This window comes from Lynx rufus, unplaced genomic scaffold (assembly GCF_022079265.1).
Source record: "Lynx rufus isolate CCGP_SWC_20201006 ecotype Redwood Valley unplaced genomic scaffold, mLynRuf1.p SCAF_1, whole genome shotgun sequence".
NCBI lineage: Eukaryota > Metazoa > Chordata > Mammalia > Carnivora > Felidae > Lynx > Lynx rufus.
Genome location: NW_025814823.1, coordinates 192614533 through 192634157, shown reverse-complemented (window position 1 = coordinate 192634157; position 19625 = coordinate 192614533). Strand labels below are relative to the sequence as shown.

The 19625-nt window shown below is 39.4% G+C and overlaps 1 protein-coding gene across 2 annotated transcripts in view; it reads left to right on the top strand.

Moving 5' to 3' along the window:
• MRPL22 (mitochondrial ribosomal protein L22) overlaps positions 1-18451 on the top strand; it is a 35408-nt gene extending 16957 nt beyond the window's left edge. For both annotated transcript variants that reach the window (XM_047092057.1, XM_047092066.1), the window contains exons 4-7: positions 3605-3670; positions 4904-4981; positions 11897-11966; positions 18156-18451. In XM_047092057.1, coding sequence (XP_046948013.1) covers positions 3605-3670; positions 4904-4981; positions 11897-11966; positions 18156-18367 — 426 coding nt within the window. In that variant the 3' untranslated portion in view covers positions 18368-18451. The remainder of the gene's footprint in view (positions 1-3604; positions 3671-4903; positions 4982-11896; positions 11967-18155) is intronic.
• The last annotated feature ends 1174 nt before the right edge of the window (positions 18452-19625 follow it).

Genomic DNA, 19625 nt, shown 5'->3' with positions numbered 1-19625 from the left:
GAGAGAGACAGAGACAGAGTGCGAATGGGAGAAGGGCAGAGAGAGAGGGAGACACAGAATCTGAAGCAGACTCCAGGCTCTGAGCTGTCATGACAGCACAGAACCCCATGCAGGGCTTGAATTCACCGTGAGGTTATGACCTGAGAGCCTAAGTCAGATGCATAAACGACTGAGCTACCCAGGCACCCTTAATTTTTTTTAATGTTTCTTTTTGAGAGAGAGAGTGCACGTGTAAGCGGGGGAGGGGCAAAGAGACGGGGACAGAGGATCCGAAGTGGCTCTGTGCTGACAGCAGTGAGCCCTATGAGGGGCTTGAACCCACGAATTATGAGATCGTGACTTGAGCCAAAATTGGATGCTTAACCAACTGAACCACGCAGGCACCTCTAAACAAATAACTTTCTATCTTTCATGTTTTATCTTGGCATCAGAACTTAAAAGTTAGATTTGTGACAGAATCTATGCTGTTAAGTATTGATTCCATTTTATAATTAACCAAAATTTAGAAAAAGTTACATATGTGTACAAATATCATAAATAATTTCCTATTGTTAATGAGCTTTCTTCTTACCTGAGCTCTTTGAACTTAGATATTAATTGAGAAAGAAATCATAGCATTTGTCATGTTCAAAATCTAAAAGTAAAATTGTGTATTTTGTAGTAGTAATCTTTTAGGATAGTAAAACAAATGCACTTCAGGATATATCCGAAGTGGCAAAATTCAAGTAGTAAACAGTTGAGATCACAGATTTTGAGTGAGTAATCCTTTTGGGAACAAACTAGGACTCTTAGAAAATACCTTAACATTTTCTGAGTTTAAATAGTATTTGGTAAATCGACATTGGTGCATCATTTATACCTGTTATGACTGAAATATTGATGCCCTTCATTAAATACCTAGCTTAATAATGGAATAATTTGCACATCTAGCCACATAGCTCTTAATACTATGATTTTGTGCCATGTGACCTTTTACTTGTCAATCTGCTAACTGCAAACATCTTAAAAATTAGTTTTATCCCTAGTTTAAAAGGGGGTCAGATAATATTTACAATTTTAACTCATTCTGATCTTCAGCATTGAAATATGCAGTTAAATAATAGTGGATCCATAGTGAGTAAATCCTATAGCAATAAGTTAAAATGAATGTCATCAATTTAGGCTTTTTTTAGGCCATTCCTCTTATTTTTAAGGCTATTTTCCTAATTTAGCTAACACCAATTTCCAAATAATAGAGATTCCTGTGTAGACTTTATCCAACATATGGCTTCACATGGTACAGAAAATGAGCCAGAGAGAAATTAAATGGCTTTCTTCATAATAGTCATATCTTGTTAATTTGGTCTTGAGTTTACTTTTGCAATACCTTTGAAGAAAACTATGTTAAATAAGTTAAAAATGAAGTGAGACTGTATCAAAACTGTTTTGACAACCATTTCCATAGGAGACATTTTTTTTATTTTTTATTTTATTTTATTTTTTTTTAAATGTTTATTTTTGAGAGAGAGAGACAGACAGACAGAGCATGAGCGGGGGAGGGGCAGAGAGAGAGGGAGACACAGAATCTGAAGCAGGCTCCAGGCTCTGAGCTGTCAGCACAGAGCCCGACGCGGGGCTCGAACTCACAAACTGTGAGATTGTGACCTGAGCTGAAGTCAGACACTCAACCGACTGAGTCACCCAGGCGCCCTGGAGACATTTTAAATTTATGGATTAATTGACATACTGAGAATAAGTCATACTTACAAGTCATTATATGGATCCCATAAAGCTCTAGTTTGGACTTTTATTAGGTGCTACGTTTTTATCACTTGAGTTATTATGTGCATTTTAAAACAAGTTAACTTCTTTAAAAGTTATCAAGGTAGACATTTCATAATTTAGACTTTTACCTCATTTCAGTAACTTTTTTGCACGTTATATCCTAAGTTAACTTTATCTAATTTACTATAGAGGTTGGTTAATAATGACCTCTAACTTGATCTTGTGACCTTCAACTTTGCCACTTTATGTATTTGCTGTGATAGGTTTGTCTGGTTTATCTTTAGAAAATGCACTGAGACATTGCATCTGCCTAAAGTAAATGCTGAGCTTTTTAGTTTTCAGAGAGCATGATTGAATAACTTTCTTCTTCTTTTTTTTTTTCTCTTGTAAATACGTCATTCCTTTTTTTTCCCCCATGCCCCTTCCAGGAGTACAGTATCTTTTTTACAAAATTGGAAGACAATCACATACAATTCAGGTTAGGAGATAGCCCACCATGGGAAACCAAGAATTGAAGGGTTTCTATATCAAAGATTTTACTGAGTGTATTAATTTTTGCAGATGAATATTATCAGTCATGACAGTTCTTCTTTCCCCTCCAGTGCTCCCCAGGACACTTTATTGCTGAAAACGTAATTAGGCTATTGCTACAGTTTTCAGCCTGTCAGCTTCTATTGCAACTGAAATGAAATCTGCTCCATATTAAAAGATGGCCACTTGAGAAAACTGTTTCCAAGGCATTTGAAAATTTCCAGCAGGAGTCAGAATGTTAGGAAGTTCTGAGGTTTCCTTGTTATTGTTTACCTTGACAAATGGTTTCTAATTTTTTTAAAGGGACAATATGGTGTAATATGGTGGAAGGAATGTAGGTTTTACAGTCATAGGGGAACTTTAAAGATACACCTGCTAGACATTGTATTTAGGCATTTCATATACTTTCCCTGGATGGCACTTTGACTTCCAGCTTTGTCTCTCACAAGCTTTGTGGTCTTGGATTAGTCACTTGATTGTTCTGATTTTTACTTTATAAAAATAAAATTAGAGTGAGAGCAAATGAAATAATAGCCTTGGAAAGTACGTTGTGAACTGTAAATTGTGTAATGGATGATTGAGTAAAAAAATCAAATGGGATATAGCTACCACCATAAATAGAAGATAATAAAGATCTGACCATGTGCTGAGGCACTGTAGAATGCTTCCTTTACATAGATTATTTTATTTAATTCTTACTATATTTTTATGGGGTTGGTGCTGTGATCTTCATTTTAAAGAGGAAACTTAGAGGTACAGAGAGGTTAAATAGCTTGGATTCTATAGCTAGTAGATGCTAGAAGTAGAATTCAAATCCAGGTAGTCTGATTCTAGATCCTGTGCTCTTACCAAATAACAAGAATATCCTATGAAAACAGGTTTTTTTTTTTGTCCGTTTCACCATTATTCTCCTCACTGAGGAAAAAAGGAAACTTTGGTCTTGTTGTACCTTTTCTTTTGTTCTTTTTAGCCAGCCAGCTAAGTGTTTTCAAAATAAATTTTGAAAGTTATTATTTTATATCAAAACAAAATCTTTTACTATTTCTCTGGATAGAAATGTTGCAAATATGGCACAAAGTAGCCAGGTTGTAGTTCTATTTCTGCCTTAATAATCCTTTTAACATAGTGATAATTTGGAAAAATATAACTTTAGTATAGGGAAAAATAATCTCCAAATTCTTAATAATGTTTTTATTTCCTGTGGCAGTATTTTCATTAGGCATAAAAAGTGAAAGCTTTATTAACAGTGTATGTTATTGTTATTTTGATCAGTTTGCTAACTTTTTTTTTTCTTTTCCCTGTTTGCAAGGAAATCTACCATTGTCGAAGGCAAATAAAATACAGCAAAGACAAGATGTGGTATTTGGCAAAATTGGTAAGCTAAAATGACTATAAAGAAACTAAAAATTTTCTACCAGGATTTGAAGAATTGAAAAAAATTTGCCCTGATTTCTCCAAAAAGTGAGAAATATAATTACATGTTCAGACAGTCGTAAGTAATCCACAAATGATTGCCCAGAGATGTGTGATTTTGCTTAATTTTTACCTTTCTTCTGAGAAACTAAATCATGTTGGATACATAGATATTTAGAAGAAGGCATCAGGAATCTGGCTATACCCTAAGAGGATCCAGGAGGCAAGCTTATTTATCTTACAAGTTGATTCAACCTATGTCAAAACTATTGCTGTTTAAGATTTTTCTCTGGAGAATGAAATTTATGTATAAAAGAAGGCAAAGCCCCAGATATACATATATTTATCCTGTAGGAGAGGGAGATGCCTTTAATGCGTAGTGTGGTCCTTGCCACTCTGTGATCTCTCTCTCACATCTGCTCTCTTAATATTACTGAAACATTTATAACCTAAGTTTTATGGTTAAAATGTTTAAGTTTGATTCTTTTAATAATTTTTTTTTTAAGTTTTTATGGGGTGCCTGGGTGACTCAGTCGTTTAAGCGTCCAACTTCAGATGAGGTCATGAACTCACGCCTTGTGGGTTTGAGCCCCACATCAGGCTCTGTGCTGACAGCTCAGAGCCTGGAGCCTGCTTCAGATTCTGTGTCTCCCTCTCTCTCCGCCCCTTCCCCACTCGTGTTCTGTCTCTATCTCTCAAAAATAAATAAAAATGTTAAAAAAAATTTAAAAAACGCTTTATTTTCAGAGAGAGAGAGAGAGAGAGAGAGAGAGAGCAGGGGAGGGGCAGAGAGAGAGGGAGAGAGAATTCCAAGCAGCCTCCGCACTATCGGCCCAGAGCCTGATGTGGGGCTCAAACTCAGGAGCCATGAGATCATGACCTGAACTGAAACCAAGAGCCAGATGCTCAACCAACTGAGCCATCCAGGTGCCCCTAACTTTGATTTTGACTTAAAGAGGATGGCACCCCTTCTCAAATATCTTTTCTTCTTTGCCTACATTTAGTTAGCTGTTTTTATTTTTATTTTTTTTAAATGCCCCCTAGTTTTACTGAGATATAATTGACATATAACTAGTTAGCTACTAGTTAGAGTTATTTGTGTTATGTAAAAGGGTTTACTTTTCATTGAAAAGAGAACATTGACTTTTTAAACAAATTTGTTTATCTTCTCTTGCCTGTTACCCTTTAATTCTAGATACGAGGAATGTCCATTGACCAGGCTTTGGCTCAATTGGAATTCAGTGACAAAAAAGGGGCCCAGATAATTAAAGAGGTAAACTAAGATTTGTGGGGAGGGAATGCATAGCTGTCTGTTGGTATTAGTAAGCTCAACCTCAGTCCTGAATTCTCTGGTGTAAATGCATCGTTCATATAATACAGATTCAGGGCACTCAGTTTTATTGATGTCCTTATACTTTAGGAATGTTGTATGCCCTAAGTTTTTTGTTTTTTGTTTTTGCCTGGAGATGCTTTTATTTTCACCATTTATTCATTTTTTTTACTGTCTATGAAGTGATAAATCTTTCTTTTATTTATTAAAAAATTTTTTTAACATTTATATTTATTTTTGAGAGAGAGAGCGAGCTAGTGAGAGCAGGGGAGGGGCAGAGAGAGACAGAGACACAGAATCTGAAGTGGGCTTCAGGCTCTGAGCTGTTAGCACAGAGCCTGATGCAGGGCTCAAACCCACAAATAGTGAGATCATGACCTGAGCTGAAGTCAGACGCTTAACTGACTGAGTCACCCAGGTGCCCCTGAAGTGATAAATCTTTCTTTTAATGATTTGGGGCTTGATAGATTTTTTTAGACGACTTTTTTTTTTTTTTTTTGGTCATTTCCACAATTGAGAGCTTATGATTTTATAATTAATTGGGTGGAAAGAGCACTGGCCTGGGACCCAGGAGACTTGGAGTCTAATCTTTTCTGTGACAGATTCTATCATGATGATGGGCACAACATTTAACCTGTCTGGTTCCATTTTTCTTATTTGTAAACTGGGTGGAATTGCTTAATGATTTCTAAAGACCTTTCCAGTTCTGAATGTAGCTGAATCAGTATGTACAAATGGGCTAATGGTATTTGAACCAGCTCCTGGTTTCATTGATCTGTTCTATTGTTTTTTTAGTTTCTGTATCATTTATCATTTATTTCTGCTTTAATCTTTATTATTTCCTTCCATCTGCTGGCTTTAGGCTTCATTTGTTTTCTTTCTAGCTCCTTTAGGTGTAAGATTAGGTTGTTTATTTGAGATTTATTTTGCTTGTTGAGGTAGACCTGTATTGCTATATACTTCCCTTGTAGGACTGCTTTTGCTGCATCCCAAAGGTTTTGGACTGTTGTGTTTTCATTTTCATTTGTTTCCATGTATTTTTTAATTTCTTCTTTGATTTCCTGGTTGATCCATTCATTGTTTAGCAACATGTTGTTTATCCTTCATGTATTTGTGGTCTTCAAGATTTTTTTCTTGTGGTTTGACTTCTAGTTTCATAGTGTTATGGTCTTTAGAAAAGGGGCATGGTATGATTTCAGTGTTTTTGTTTTTGTTGAGGTCTGTTTTGTGACCTAATATGTGATCAGTTTTGGAGAATGTCCCATGTACACTTGAAAATAATGTGTATTCTGCTGTTTTAGAATGGAATGGCGTAAATATATGTTAAGTACATCTGGTCCAGTGTGTCATTCAAAGCCACTGTTTCCTTGTTGATTTTCTGTTCAGACGATCTGTCCATTGACAGATGTTAAAGTCTGAGGTGTTAAAGTCCCCTAGTATATTTTAAAAAATGTTTTTTAAAAATTTATTTATTATTAGCACACATATGGGAGGGCCAGAGAGAAAGGGAGAGAGAGAATCCCAAGCAGACTCCCTGCTCAGTTTGGAGCTTGATGTAGGGCTTGATCCCACGACCATGAGATCATGACCTGAGCTGAAACCAAGAGTCAGATGCTTAACCGACTGAGCCACCCAGGAACCCCATGACCGTAGTATTGTTGTGTTATTATGAATTAGTTCCTTTATGTTTTTTTTTTCCTATTTATTTATTTTGACAGAGAGAGAGGAAGAACGCACAAGCAGGGGAGGGGCAGAGGGAGAGGGAGAGGGAGAATCCCCAAGCTGACTCTGTGCTGTCAGCACAGAGCCCGATGTGGGGCTCAATCTCGTGAACTGCAAGATCATGACCTGAGCTGAAATCAAGAGTCAAATGCTTGACTGACTGAACCACCCAGGCACGCCCTTTTATGTTTGTTGTTAATTGTTGTTATATATTTGGGTGCTTGCATGTTGGGTGCATAAATATTTACAATTGTTATATCTTCTTGTTGGATTATCCCCTTTATGATTATATAATGCCCCTCTTTGTCTCTTTTTACAATCTTTGTTTTAAAGGCTAGTTTGTCCAACATAAGTATGGTACCCACCTTTCTTTTGGCATCCATTTGTGTGATGAATGTTTCTCTACCCCCTCACTTTCTTTTTTATTTTTTAATTTTTTTTTAATGTCTATTTTTGAGAGAGAGAGAGAGAGAGAGAGAGAGAGAGCCAGAGTGCGAGACGGGGAGAGGCAGAGAGAGAGGGAAACACAGAATCTGAAGCAGGCTCCAGGCTCTGAGCTGTCAGCACAGAGCCTGACGCAGGGCTCGAAACCATGAACTGTGAGATCATGACCTGAGCCAAAGTCAGACACTTAAACGACTGAGCCACCCTGGCTCCCTATCCACGCCCTCACTTTCAATCTGCAGGTGTCTTTAGGTCTAAAATGAATCTCCTATAGGCAGCATACATACAGGATTGTATTTTTGGTTTTTGTTTCTTGGGGTTTTCTATCAAACAAGTTAAGGACAGGGGTGCCTGGGTGGCTCAGTTGGTTGAGTGTCTGACTCTTGCTTTTGGCTCAGATCATGATCCCAGGGTCCTGGGATCGAGCCCTGCATCAGGCTCTGTGCTGAGTGTGGAGCCTGCTTAAGATTTTTTATTGCTCTGCCCCTCTCTCCTGCTCATGCTAACGCTCTCTCTCTCCTTCAAAAACAAAACCTCCTCTCTACCCCAAAAAAAAAAAAAAAAAAAACAAGGATGGGAATTCCTTGTTTATTTATTTATGTTTTTTTATAAAATTTTTTTAGGGTTTATTTTTGAGAGAGAGAAAGAGCGTGGGCATGGGAGGGGCAGAGAGAGGGATACATAGAATCCGAAGCAGGCTCTGGGCTGCTGCTCCCACGAACCATAGGATCATGACCTGAGCCAAAGTTGGATGCTTAACTGAATGAGCCACCCAGGTGCCCCATATTTATTTGTTTATATTTTTTAGAGAGAGCACACACACAAGTGGGGGAGGGGGCAGAGGGAGAAAGATTTCTTTTTTTTTTTTTTTTTTTTTTTTTTTTAGTTCATGTTAGTTAACATACAGTGTAGTATTGGTTTCAGGAATAGAACCCAGTGATTGATTCATCACTTACATATAACACCCAGTGCTCATCCCAGCAAGTACCTTCCTTAATGCCCATCTCCCATTTAGCCCATTTCCCTCCCACCTCCCCTCTAGCAACCCCTAGTTTTTTCTCTGTATTTAAGAGTCTCTTATGGTTTGCCTCCTTCTCTGATTTTATCTTATTTTTCCTTCCCTTCCCATTGTTCGTCTGTTGTGTTTCTTAAACTCCACATGAATGAAATCATATGGTATTTGTCTTTTCCGCCTGACTTACTTCACCTAGCATAATACACTCTTGCTCTATCCACATTGTTGTAAATGGCAAGACTTCATTCTTTTTGACTGCTGAATAGTATTCCATTGTGCGCACACACGTGCACACGTGTGTGTGTGTACACACACACCCACACACCACATCTTCTTTATCCATTCATCAGTTGATGGACATTTGGGCTGTTTCCATAATTTGGCTATTGTTGATAGTGCTGCTATAAACACTGGGGTGCATGTGTTCCTTCGAATCAGCATTTTTGTATCCTTTGGATGTATACTTAGTAGTACAATTTCTGGCTCATAACGTATCTCTCTTTTTAATTTTTTGAGGAACCTTCATACTGTTTTCCAGAGTGGCTGTACCAGTTTGCATTTCTCTTGTAAATTAAGGACTTCTTTTGTCTTGTTGCTTTTGAGATGTTTTTCTTTATCACTATATTTTGCAGGTTTAATTATATTGTGTCTTGATGTTGGCTTGCTTTTGTTGATTTTGATGGGAATTCTCTGTGCCTTCTGGATCTGGATGTTTGTCTCCTTCCAGATTAGGGAAATTTTCCACTATTGTGTCTTGAAATAATTTTTCTCCCCTTTTCTCTCTCTTCTTGTCAGACTCCTGTAATATGAATGTTATTATGTTTGATGGAGTCACTGAGTTCCATAAGTCTGTTCTCGTGTTTCGTTCAGCTTCATTATTTTCCATTATTTTGTGTTCTAGGTCAGCTTCATTATTTTCCATTATTTTGTCTTCTAGGTCATTAATTCGTTCCTCTGCTTCTTCCAGTCTCTCTTCATTGCTTCAAGCATGTTTCTAGTCTTGTTTGTTGATTCTTCAACTCTGATTCTTTTTTTTTTTTTTTAACTCTTATCACTGTAGTAAGGGTCTCACTGATGTTTTCTATTCTTTTCTGAAACCCAGTGAATTTTCTTATGATTGTTGCTTTAAATTCTCCATCAGGCATGTTATATCTGTTTCATTTAAATCTCTGGCTGCGGCCTTATCTTGTTTCATTTGGGATAAATTCCTCTGTCTTGGCATTTTGTCTAAGTCCCTGCCTTCTTCGCTCTGTTAGAAAAGCCAGTTATGGGGTATCTGGGTGGCTCAGTTGGTTGAGCGTCTGACTCTTGATTTCGGCTCAGGTCAAATCCCAGGGTTGTGGGATTGAACCCTGCATCAGGCTCTGTACCGAGCCTGCTTAAGATTCTCTTCCTGGGGCACCTGGGTGGCTTAGTCGATTAAGTATCCAACTCTTGATTTGGGCTCAAGTCATGATCTCACTGTTGGTGCGTTTGAGCCCTGCATCGGGCTGTGTGCTGACAGTGTGGAGCCTGCTTGGGATTCTCTCTCTCCTCTTTCTCTCTGTCCTTACCCTGCTTACCCTCTCCCTCTCTCAAAAATAAATAAACATAAAAAAAAAAAAAGATTTTCTCCCTTTGTCCCTCTCCCCCACACATCCACTCTTGTGCTCTCTCTCTAAAACAACAGCAACAAAAACACAGAGTAGCCAGTCTGTTTCCTCCTCCTGAAAGTAATGGCCTTGTGAAGAAGAGGTCAAGTAGTGTCCAGGGCCTGGTGCTTCAGTGAGTGTCTCTGGTGTGTGCTCCATGTGCTCCACTGTTGTGTTTTGGCTGCTCTATCCTTCAGGCCAGTCGTCTGCAGAGGCCCTCCTTGCTTGTTATGGGCAGTGTTTTGTCCCTGGCCTGAATGTGGTGAGTTTTAACTAGATGTGCTCTGGTCTGCTTGTGAAATGAGACCTGAGACCTGATACCAACTCCACCAGAACTGAGGACTTGCAGAACTCTCTCGTTGGGAGACGTGATGTGGGCAGGGGTTTGTGCTGGTCTCATGGGGGAGAGGAGCCTGCCACGCTGGGATCAAGGCAAGTGTGGCTGAGAAGGACAGTCCCACAAAAGCACAGGGGATTGGGGTTTGGCAGCAAGTTAGGCAGCCATTGTTGGCACTGAGCTGCTTCCATCAGGTGGCTCTGCGTTTATGCTGGGGGACCAGGAGGGAAATGGTGCCAGCTAGCTGCCTTGTTCCCAGAGAGGCATCTCTGTGAATGCTGCCTCTCAGGGACATGCTCTGAGAAGAGCAATAGTCTCCCTACTGTGTGCCCCAGGCGCTCTTTAGATAGCTGTTTCCATGATGTGTGTCCCCGGGTTGTTTGCCTGCCTTCTTTCCAGGAGCAATGTGGTGCCCTCTGGGGTTCTATTCTAGCCAAGGCAGCTGGCCTTTAAAACTCCAGGCTTTAAGTCCCACTGGTTTCAAGAACTCACAAAATTTAGCACCTCTCGTTTTCCAAACTATTGGCTATGGGGAAGCATTCTGGTGCGTTCCCCCGTGTGCTCCTCTCTCTCTTGCCCTTCTCTGCAACCACAGCTCCCTCCTTCTGCAGCACCCACTATCCGTTTCTCCCTCAAACCACAACACTGTACTTTCTACCTTCTTCGATGTGGATACATGGTGTTCTTATTTCAAAAAGCTGCGATGAGGACATCTGGGGATATCAGCATTATTTTCTATATTTCAGTTAAATCTCACTTAGAGCCAGATCTTTTTAGTTTAGTAGTTCAGTAGTTGAGATTGATGGATTCAGACTTTTAAAAGTTCCATTGTAATGCCTATATTTAATTCAGTTCAGAATGCAATTACTAAGTATCTTTTGTGTACTCAGCTTTTTATTATATTCTCTAAGTGAGTAAAAGATTGGTTTCTGCTATTTTTGACAATTGTCCTCTTTTTAAAAATGGGTTCTGGAGGAGGTTAACTTAATTCAAAATATCTACAGAATATAAATTTAATAATTCTTAAAATTTTCAAGTATGATTTTCTCTACTTGTCTGATGTTGTTTAATGGTTATTTTGGATCCAAAGTTTGAGAATTTTCAATAAGATTTAGCTCTTAAGCTTCTTGAACTTTTTGACAAGTCTCTTGACTCAAAGACTTACTAGTGTTCATTACCAAGGATACTGTTACCAATGCTGCCATTTCCTCCTTTGCATCTCATACATTCTACTTTAAACTTAGCAGGATGGACTGTGTTGCTTGAATTTGCAATTCTTGTCTGAGGAAGGAAAGCTCAATGTATCCCTTTTCTTTAGTACTGTTATCATTTAATGTTCTCTTTTTAAATTTTTTTTTTTTTTTAACGTTTATTTATTTTTGGGACAGAGAGAGACAGAGCATGAACGGGGGAGGGGCAGAGAGAGAGGGAGACACAGAATCGGAAACAGGCTCCAGGCTCTGAGCCATCAGCCCAGAGCCTGACGCGGGGCTCGAACTCACGGACCGCAAGATCGTGACCTGGCTGAAGTCGGACGCTTAACCGACTGCGCCACCCAGGCGCCCCAATGTTCTCTTTTTAAAATAGACTATAAAACAGAGGCATGTGATTAGCAGTCATATTATAGAGATGACAACAAGAAATGAGAAATTTAATTCCATTTTAGTTCAGGGTCAGCCATATGAATGCCTGTCTTTTCTTTGTTTAAGATTCTCTTAGAAGCACAAGATATGGCAGTGAGAGACCACAATGTGGAATTCAGATCCAATTTATATATAGGTAAGATCTTTAATATTCTTAGCATTGGAAAATGTTTTCCAATAGTGATGCCAAGTTCATTATCTAATAACAGTCTTTGATATCTAACTACTTAGGACCGGGTTTGCCAGTGAAAATTGCTGGTAATAGCTTATTCTTCTGCCTTCAGCATGCTAAAGTTAGTCTGTTATAAATGGTTATAAATGGCAATAACCTTACTGCTTTATTGTTACCTGTTGTGCAGTACGACTGAGATCATGAAACCATTGCCAATAATTTATTAAATAGTGGGTATCAGGATGGTACATGGAGTGGTCCTTGAGTCATAATAAAACTAAGAAAGAACAAGACTGAGATTTTAATTTTTTTTTAACATTTATTTATTTTTGAGAGACTGAGAGACAGAGCATGAGTGGGGGAGGGGCAGAGAGAGGGAGCCGTAGAATCTGAAACAGGCTCCAGGCTCTGAGCTGTCAGTACAGAGCCCGACGCAGGGCTCGAACTCATGAACTGTGAGATCATGACCTGAGCCGAAGTCAGATGCTTAACCGACTGAACCACCCAGGTGCCCCAGAACTGAATTTTAAAAATGAATTCTTTGTCAACCTGGAGGAGGTAAATAAAGAATCACAGGTTGGGGCGCCTGGGTGGCGCAGTCGGTTAAGCGTCCGACTTCAGCCAGGTCACGATCTCGCGGTCCGTGAGTTCGAGCCCCGCGTCAGGCTCTGGGCTGATGGCTCAGAGCCTGGAGCCTGTTTCCGATTGTGTGTCTCCCTCTCTCTCTGCCCCTCCCCCGTTCATGCTCTGTCTCTCTCTGTCCCGAAAATAAATAAACGTTGAAAAAAAAATTAAAAAAAAAAAAAAAAAAAAAGAATCACAGGTGGCCTTACAAATATATTTATTTATAATTTGCCAAACCAGGTGTCTAATCCATAAAGGTGTCCTGTAATTTAACCTTCTAGTTACCAGGATGGAAAATCTGTTGAATTGTAAAAGCCAAGGGGCTTTGGAAGGCTCAGATGATCCAGCTGTCTTTGTTTCCCTTTGTTTTTACATTCTGAAGCATTGACTCAGGTTTTGTATGCTTGTTGCATATCAAATTAAATTAAGTGAAAATGCTTTGGGAAGCATGATGCACTGTCCAATGTAAGGGATTTTTTTGTTTGTTTGTTTCATACCTTCACACAGTTCTCTTTGGAGAAAGAGACCAATGCTATTACAAAGCTCCCTCGCCCCCTCCCAACACTACACAGTGGAGCGGTGGTTGGGGCTAATGTTTTCCTCTCTCTTCGGCAGTACTTACTCCTAACCTCAGCAGTTTTGTAATCAAACAGAGATGTTGATGTCGAAGCAAAATTTTCTCAATCTGCCAAACCTACATATAGGAAGGACTAAAGGTATTTTAAATTCAAGATATGGGGAACTGCTACTCTCTAAATAGAGAGAAAAAGGCTGAATCATTATGGGAGAAATTAGTTGTCCATTAGGATTTTTCAACAATTAGAATAAAAACAGATCATGTAAATTCTACTTAGCCACATGACCACTGCCCTACTGGAGATATTTATGCTGGTTACCTTAAAATCCTACCTCAGCTCACCTGGAATTGATGCTGGCGACCACACCTACTCCTGAAATGCAAATGAGTTATGATTTCAAATTGAAATATCTTATTTTAAAGCTGAATCTTGTATAACTGATTATATTCTGATACATGCACAGATGCAGAGGGAAATCAAAAGGGCAGCTCAGAAAATGCAGGGCCGTAGTAGTTAATCATAAGCATTTTCTTCTGGGAGCAGCATGAATAAATAATGCTGGGAGGGTCCAGAATCATTGGAAGAGATGAAATGGATGAAGAGCGAGACCATTTGCTTAAAGCCTCTTGGTGACCTTTCCTGCTCTGTGACTGAATATCAAATCTAATTTAATTAATTTTATTCAGTTTCATAGGAATATGGCCTTCTTAGCTGGCAGACAAAACGTAATGGAATTCAGATACAAATGAAATAGAATTTGTCTTTAAATCCTTTTCAGTAATTTTCGTAAAGTGAGAAAGGGTGAGGAGCTTAATCCTGTCTTCCCAAATGAAGGAGCAAAGTTCAATGTTGCCATTAAGCAAAAATAAACTTAACCAGTCCTACGTGAATGGGCCTTTAATTCGTTGGTCTCCTTCTGCACATTTCCGCTGAAAAAACTCTATCCAACCTGTACCCTTTTTTCACCCACTTTTGTGTAAAAATCTCTTCTTGAATGGGACTGATAAGTTTAGATTTGTCTTATGATTATAAAAACCCATTTGCTAAGTATTTTGCTGCCTACCTCCTTTCTGAAGGAAAAAGGAATGAGTACCTTCGAGAAGATGAAGAATCTTACCGTGACATGTCAGACATTTTATCCCTGTATTTGCCAAACTTCCCTGATAAGAATCATCTGAGGTTCTTATTAAAAAAATATAGATTGCCAGGCCCCACCACAGACCCACTGGATCTGAAACCTCAGAGGGGGAGGAGGCCTGGGGAGCTATTTGTTTAATAAACATCTTAGTGATTCTTACCTATAAAATATGGGACACTGATTTTTCTCGTTGTATTCTTGAAAAAGGCCTAAACATTTCATTCCATGGATAGATGTCTTTTCAAGTTATGAAAGTCTAGTTGCTTGTTGGCTATGATTTTGGCTTAGCGGTGGCCCCTCTGTCCCTTGACATGAGCAAGTCTAGCATTATAAGGGAAGTGCTTTTTGGTAGCGTATGTTCTCATTATGTGGTAATTCCTTCAAATGCCTGTCATCATTCTAAAGCTAATACCTGGTGTTGCATGACCACAGATTTTGAAAATTCATTTCCTTTCAAACTTATAATGATGACTAATGGCACTGTGAACAGGCCTTAACAAGTGGACATGGACTAATAAAATGTCAGTGCTTAGTGATTCATGGCATCTAACGTGATTCTTTAGGGAAAGTGATTGACTGACTTTGTAAATCAGTCTTCTGGGCAAAGAGCGATGAAGGGGGGAGAAGAGTGGTTTCCAATTTTAGAATGTCAGGATTCACATTTACCTAAATACTAGTAATAGGAAATACTGACAGTATTTTAAATTCTTGATACCTGTTGGGCATTATCCTTAGGCTGTTCCCATTTTTGAGATGTTTTAATGTTTTTTTTCTTTGATTCAGAAAGTATTTGAGTACCTTCCACGTGCATACTACCCACACAGTTAGAGGTGGCAGTATATCATATTAAAGCAATTTAAAACACTTAGCACATGTAATTTTGTTGTTTGTAGTCCTTTGGAAGGACACATAAATTGTTCTTCTGAGCAAGAATAAACCGTTTACACTGTTAGTACTGTATGTACTTGGAAAATTTTGAAACTTATTTTAGAATTTGAGCAAATTTGCCAGATACCTGTATTGAAAAAGTGATAGTAATTAGCAGAAGTTGTATTTCAAAATCATTTCCATTCCTTGTTGAACGTGAACTTTTGGGGCAATTCAAAAGACGTGTACGAGGCAGTGACTTTTACAGATTCAACATGAACACTTATACAAGATAGCATATGGTTTGGGACCAAAAAGAGTAATGTAGGTAAATAGTAGGAGCAGAAAAGAAGAGGTCAGTATTGATTAGAAGAATCATGGTAATCTTCTGGAAAAATTTAGCTTTTGAAGCTAGCTATTTGGGTATTTGAAAGAGCATCCAGGAAGAAAGAAGATTTTCAGGGTGGAGTAACCACATGAGCTAAGGCACCTAGGGTGGAATGAGCAGCAATTGTGTGGTCCAGTGAGAATAGTTGAAGGAAGCAGCAGGTTGATCTTGAGTAGATAAAACTGGAAGGGCAGACTGGGCCTAGATCCAGAGGGCCGACCATGGCAGGCTCTGGGATTTGGTTAACACTGTATTGAAAAGGAACCACAGGAAGTTTGGGGGTAGGAGATTTATGTTATTGAGGCAGTGTTTTAAGACTATTAACCATAAGCAGTGGTTTTGAAATTGTGCCTTGGGGCCTCCATGGGTGGGGCATAAGGCAGACAGAAGGGCTCCTCGATGTCTGGGTCACTGCTGAAACCCTGCAGTCCAGGATAGAGCCTGGCAACTCAGAAATAGTTGGTGAGTGAATGAATGGCACGGTTTTGGATCTCTCTCCACCTGTGTTTCAATTGGAACAGAGCCACAGGATAGTGAGCTTCTATATATTGTTTCATTTTAATTGAAATGGTTCCATACAAACGCAGTTGAAACCCCTGACATACAGAATTATTATGAGGAGTGGAGACCAGAAACCAATTTGGAATCTATACTTCTAAGTCCTGATTTCATTCAGACCTCAGACTGGCTGTATTGCATATTCCCATTGTAGTGTACTAAAGAATCCTGGTGTTTCAGAAGAATTAATGTTTTTGTTCTGAACTAAAAAATGATGGCATTATGTGCCACAAGATAGGTAGATGCTATTTCATGGCTTTAGGATGAAATCGTGACTGACATTTAGCAGATACTGATGTTTGCTCTTAATGTGTTTGGCGGAGATGGAAAGTGGTAGTTAACATAGACCCTGATAAGGCTGATCATTGTGTTTGGATAGGTTACATAGTACCACACAGTTAGCTGGTTAAAATACTGTATTCAGTGGAGTAGTGTTCCTCTTCCTCATAGCGTTTGGAAATTGGTGCTCAAGTTGAGCTGCGTCACAAGTGTGGATAGAAGCAGCTGTCATGTTTGCAAGATGCCTTTTAGAAGATTTCTAAACTTCTTCTAGTGTCATCATGCTTATTTGTAGGTTTCCTCCTGACAGGTGGATCCAGAGTGATTTGTGTAATTTGTCTTTCTCTCTGGAAATCCTTAAACACATTTCTTTAGTGCCCAGGGATGAAGTTGATAGAAGGATAGCACCTCTTTCCTTATCTCACTGAGACCTGAAGAGGTTTTCTTAATCACTTTCATCCTTAGCTTTCTCTCTGGCAAAGCTAGGATGTTTCTGCTGAAACCCATTTCATGAGAGGACTCTAGTGAGAGGGTTGTCAGGTGCATACTTGAACATAGTCCTTGTATTTATAAAGTTATGTCTCAGCAAGAATATAAGAATGGTGAGTATTGAAGTGGATTAATTTGATACGTATTCTATAGGTTTTGGCTTTGTAAAAGCCTTACTAAATTGACTCACGAAGTAATGGACTAAATAAATTCAGAAAATAGTAGAAGGCGGCTACCACTCTGGTTTACTGTGTGTGAAAACAGGTAACAGATTTCTTCTTAATTAGTGTTGGAAAAATTTTCTTAAATTTTACAAGGTCAGACTTTAACGTGCAGAGTTGGGGACGGGAGAGGGGGAAGCAGCCGTGATGTGGGAGTTCCTAAAACTGTCCCCAAATCAGAATTACTGGGGGAAAGGGATTGGTCTTATTTGTTCAGAATATAATTTCCAAGGCCCACCCCAAATATACTAAATTAGAATCTCCAGAGATGGGGGTCTCAGCATCTGCATTTAAAATATGTTCTGTAGGCTAGTCTGACAGAGGACCAGCATTTGGGAACATTTGGTTCCAGTGACTTCCCATCACAATTAGAATAAAATAAAAACTCCTTAGCTCGGCCTTCAGGGCTCTATGTAATTTTGCCTTCATGTCTGATTTCTTTCCCTTGTTTGTATGACTCTTTCCCTCGTTTAGGATGCTTCAGCAGGCTGGTCTTTTTTCTGTTTCTAAAACAAGCCAGGCACCATTGGTCTTTACACTTGCTTTTCCCTCAGCCTGGAATACCATGTCCCTAGATATTTGCATGGATGACTCATTCTGGTCTTGGATCAAATGTCCCCTCCTCAAAGATGCCTCATGACACACCCTCCAGTCTGAGGTCGCTCCCGGCACCCCATCATTCTCTGTCACATCACTGTTTTATTCTTCGTACTTGTCACTGACTGCAATGATCATGTTTATTTTCTGTCTTTCTCCTCTGGATTGTACACTTCATGGAGATAGGACCTTTGCTAGTCTTGTTCACTCTTCTTTCTCCAACACCTAGAATAGAGCCTGTTCCTTAATAAGTACTCAAGAGATGCTTGTGTTGAGACAAATTTGCTCTCACCAGCCAGGGAACTCAGGTAGTCTAAGAATCCAGTTGAAGAAAGGACAGATTGCTCACCTGATGGAGCTATAGTCTTGGGGATGCAGTCATTTCCTGTAACTCTCTTTGTCTTCCCTGTCTAGCTGAGTCAACCTCAGGGCGAGGCCAGTACCTGAAACGCATCCGATACCATGGCAGAGGTCGCTTTGGGATCATGGAGAAGGTTTATTGCCATTATTTTGTGAAGTTGGTGGAAGGCCCTCCACCTCCACGTGAGGCACCGAAGACGGCAGTCACCCATGCCAAGGAGTATATTCAGGAGCTTCGTAACCGGACCATTATTCACACTCTGTGATGGGGGGGTTCAGATTCCACAGTGTATATATTTTGCCATTTATTTCCTAAAACGAGACAAATTAAAGACAAATGCTTTTTATGACTTGTCATTGAATTATTGCAATATGAAGTATAATTGCTCATTTTATATGAATATTCATAAGGCTTTTGCCCACCTCTTTTGTCCTCTGGGTATATCTGCAACCTGCGAGGGGAAATCAGCTTTCAACATAGTAACAGACTATAATTCAGAAGGCTTTTTTGAGTACCTTTGGGAGGGAATGTTAACTTTTCATCTGCAGGAGGGCAGTTTCAATAAGGGACTTGAGTAGAAGGTTATAGAAGAAGAAAGCTTGTGGTTGTTTCCCTTGCTTTTCTCTTGGGACTAGGGAAGGAAGTGGTGGAGGTGAGCATAGCTGTATGCGTTTTAGGACATTGTGTAGTTCTGTTTTTTCTTTCACTGTTGGTGTGGGCCAGCGGGTGAGGAATTTTATTTTCCTTGACTGCTTTAGCAGTAACTAGAGATTACAGAAGTTTATTAAATACATTAATCTAGAACTCCAAAACCCTCTAACCGGGAAAGTTTTCTCCTAGTTAAATAAAGACTGTTTTCATGTCTCCTTCCAACAATGCTTTCTGTTACTTGGCTATCTTGTTCTGGATTGATTCATTTTTCAGAGTGAATTCTATTACGGAGAGAGGAATTGAACCGATCTGAGCACTGCATTCCAAAACAAGGCAGTAGGTGGCACTCATTGACCTCTTATTCACAGAAAGGTGTTAGTATTAAAGTAGAGCAAGTGTTCAGCTCTACTTGGCTCTCACTGATGTGTGTTTTCACTGACAAGAAAAGCACTCCCACAGCCCTAGACCAGTGTTACTCAAACTTTGGTATGTAGAGGGAGAACCTGGGGTGCTTGCTTGTTAATGCACACTTCTGGGTCTTGCCCCCATGACTCTGATTCACCAGGTCTTGGGAGGAACAAGTTTCAGAAATCTATCTATCTATTTATTTTTTAAATTATTTTTGAGAGGGGGGATAGGGACAGAGGGAAGGAGAGAATCTTAAGCAGGCTTCACGCTCGGCATGGAGTCTGATGCGGGGCTTGATCCCACAACCCTGGGATCATGACCTGAGCTGAAATCAAGAATTGCATGCTCAACCGACTGAGCCATCCAGGTGCCCCCAGAAATCTTTATTAAAAAAAAAAAAAAACAGGGACTTCTAGATGATTCTGTTGTAGGGAACCACACTTGAGGATACTCCTCTAGTATGA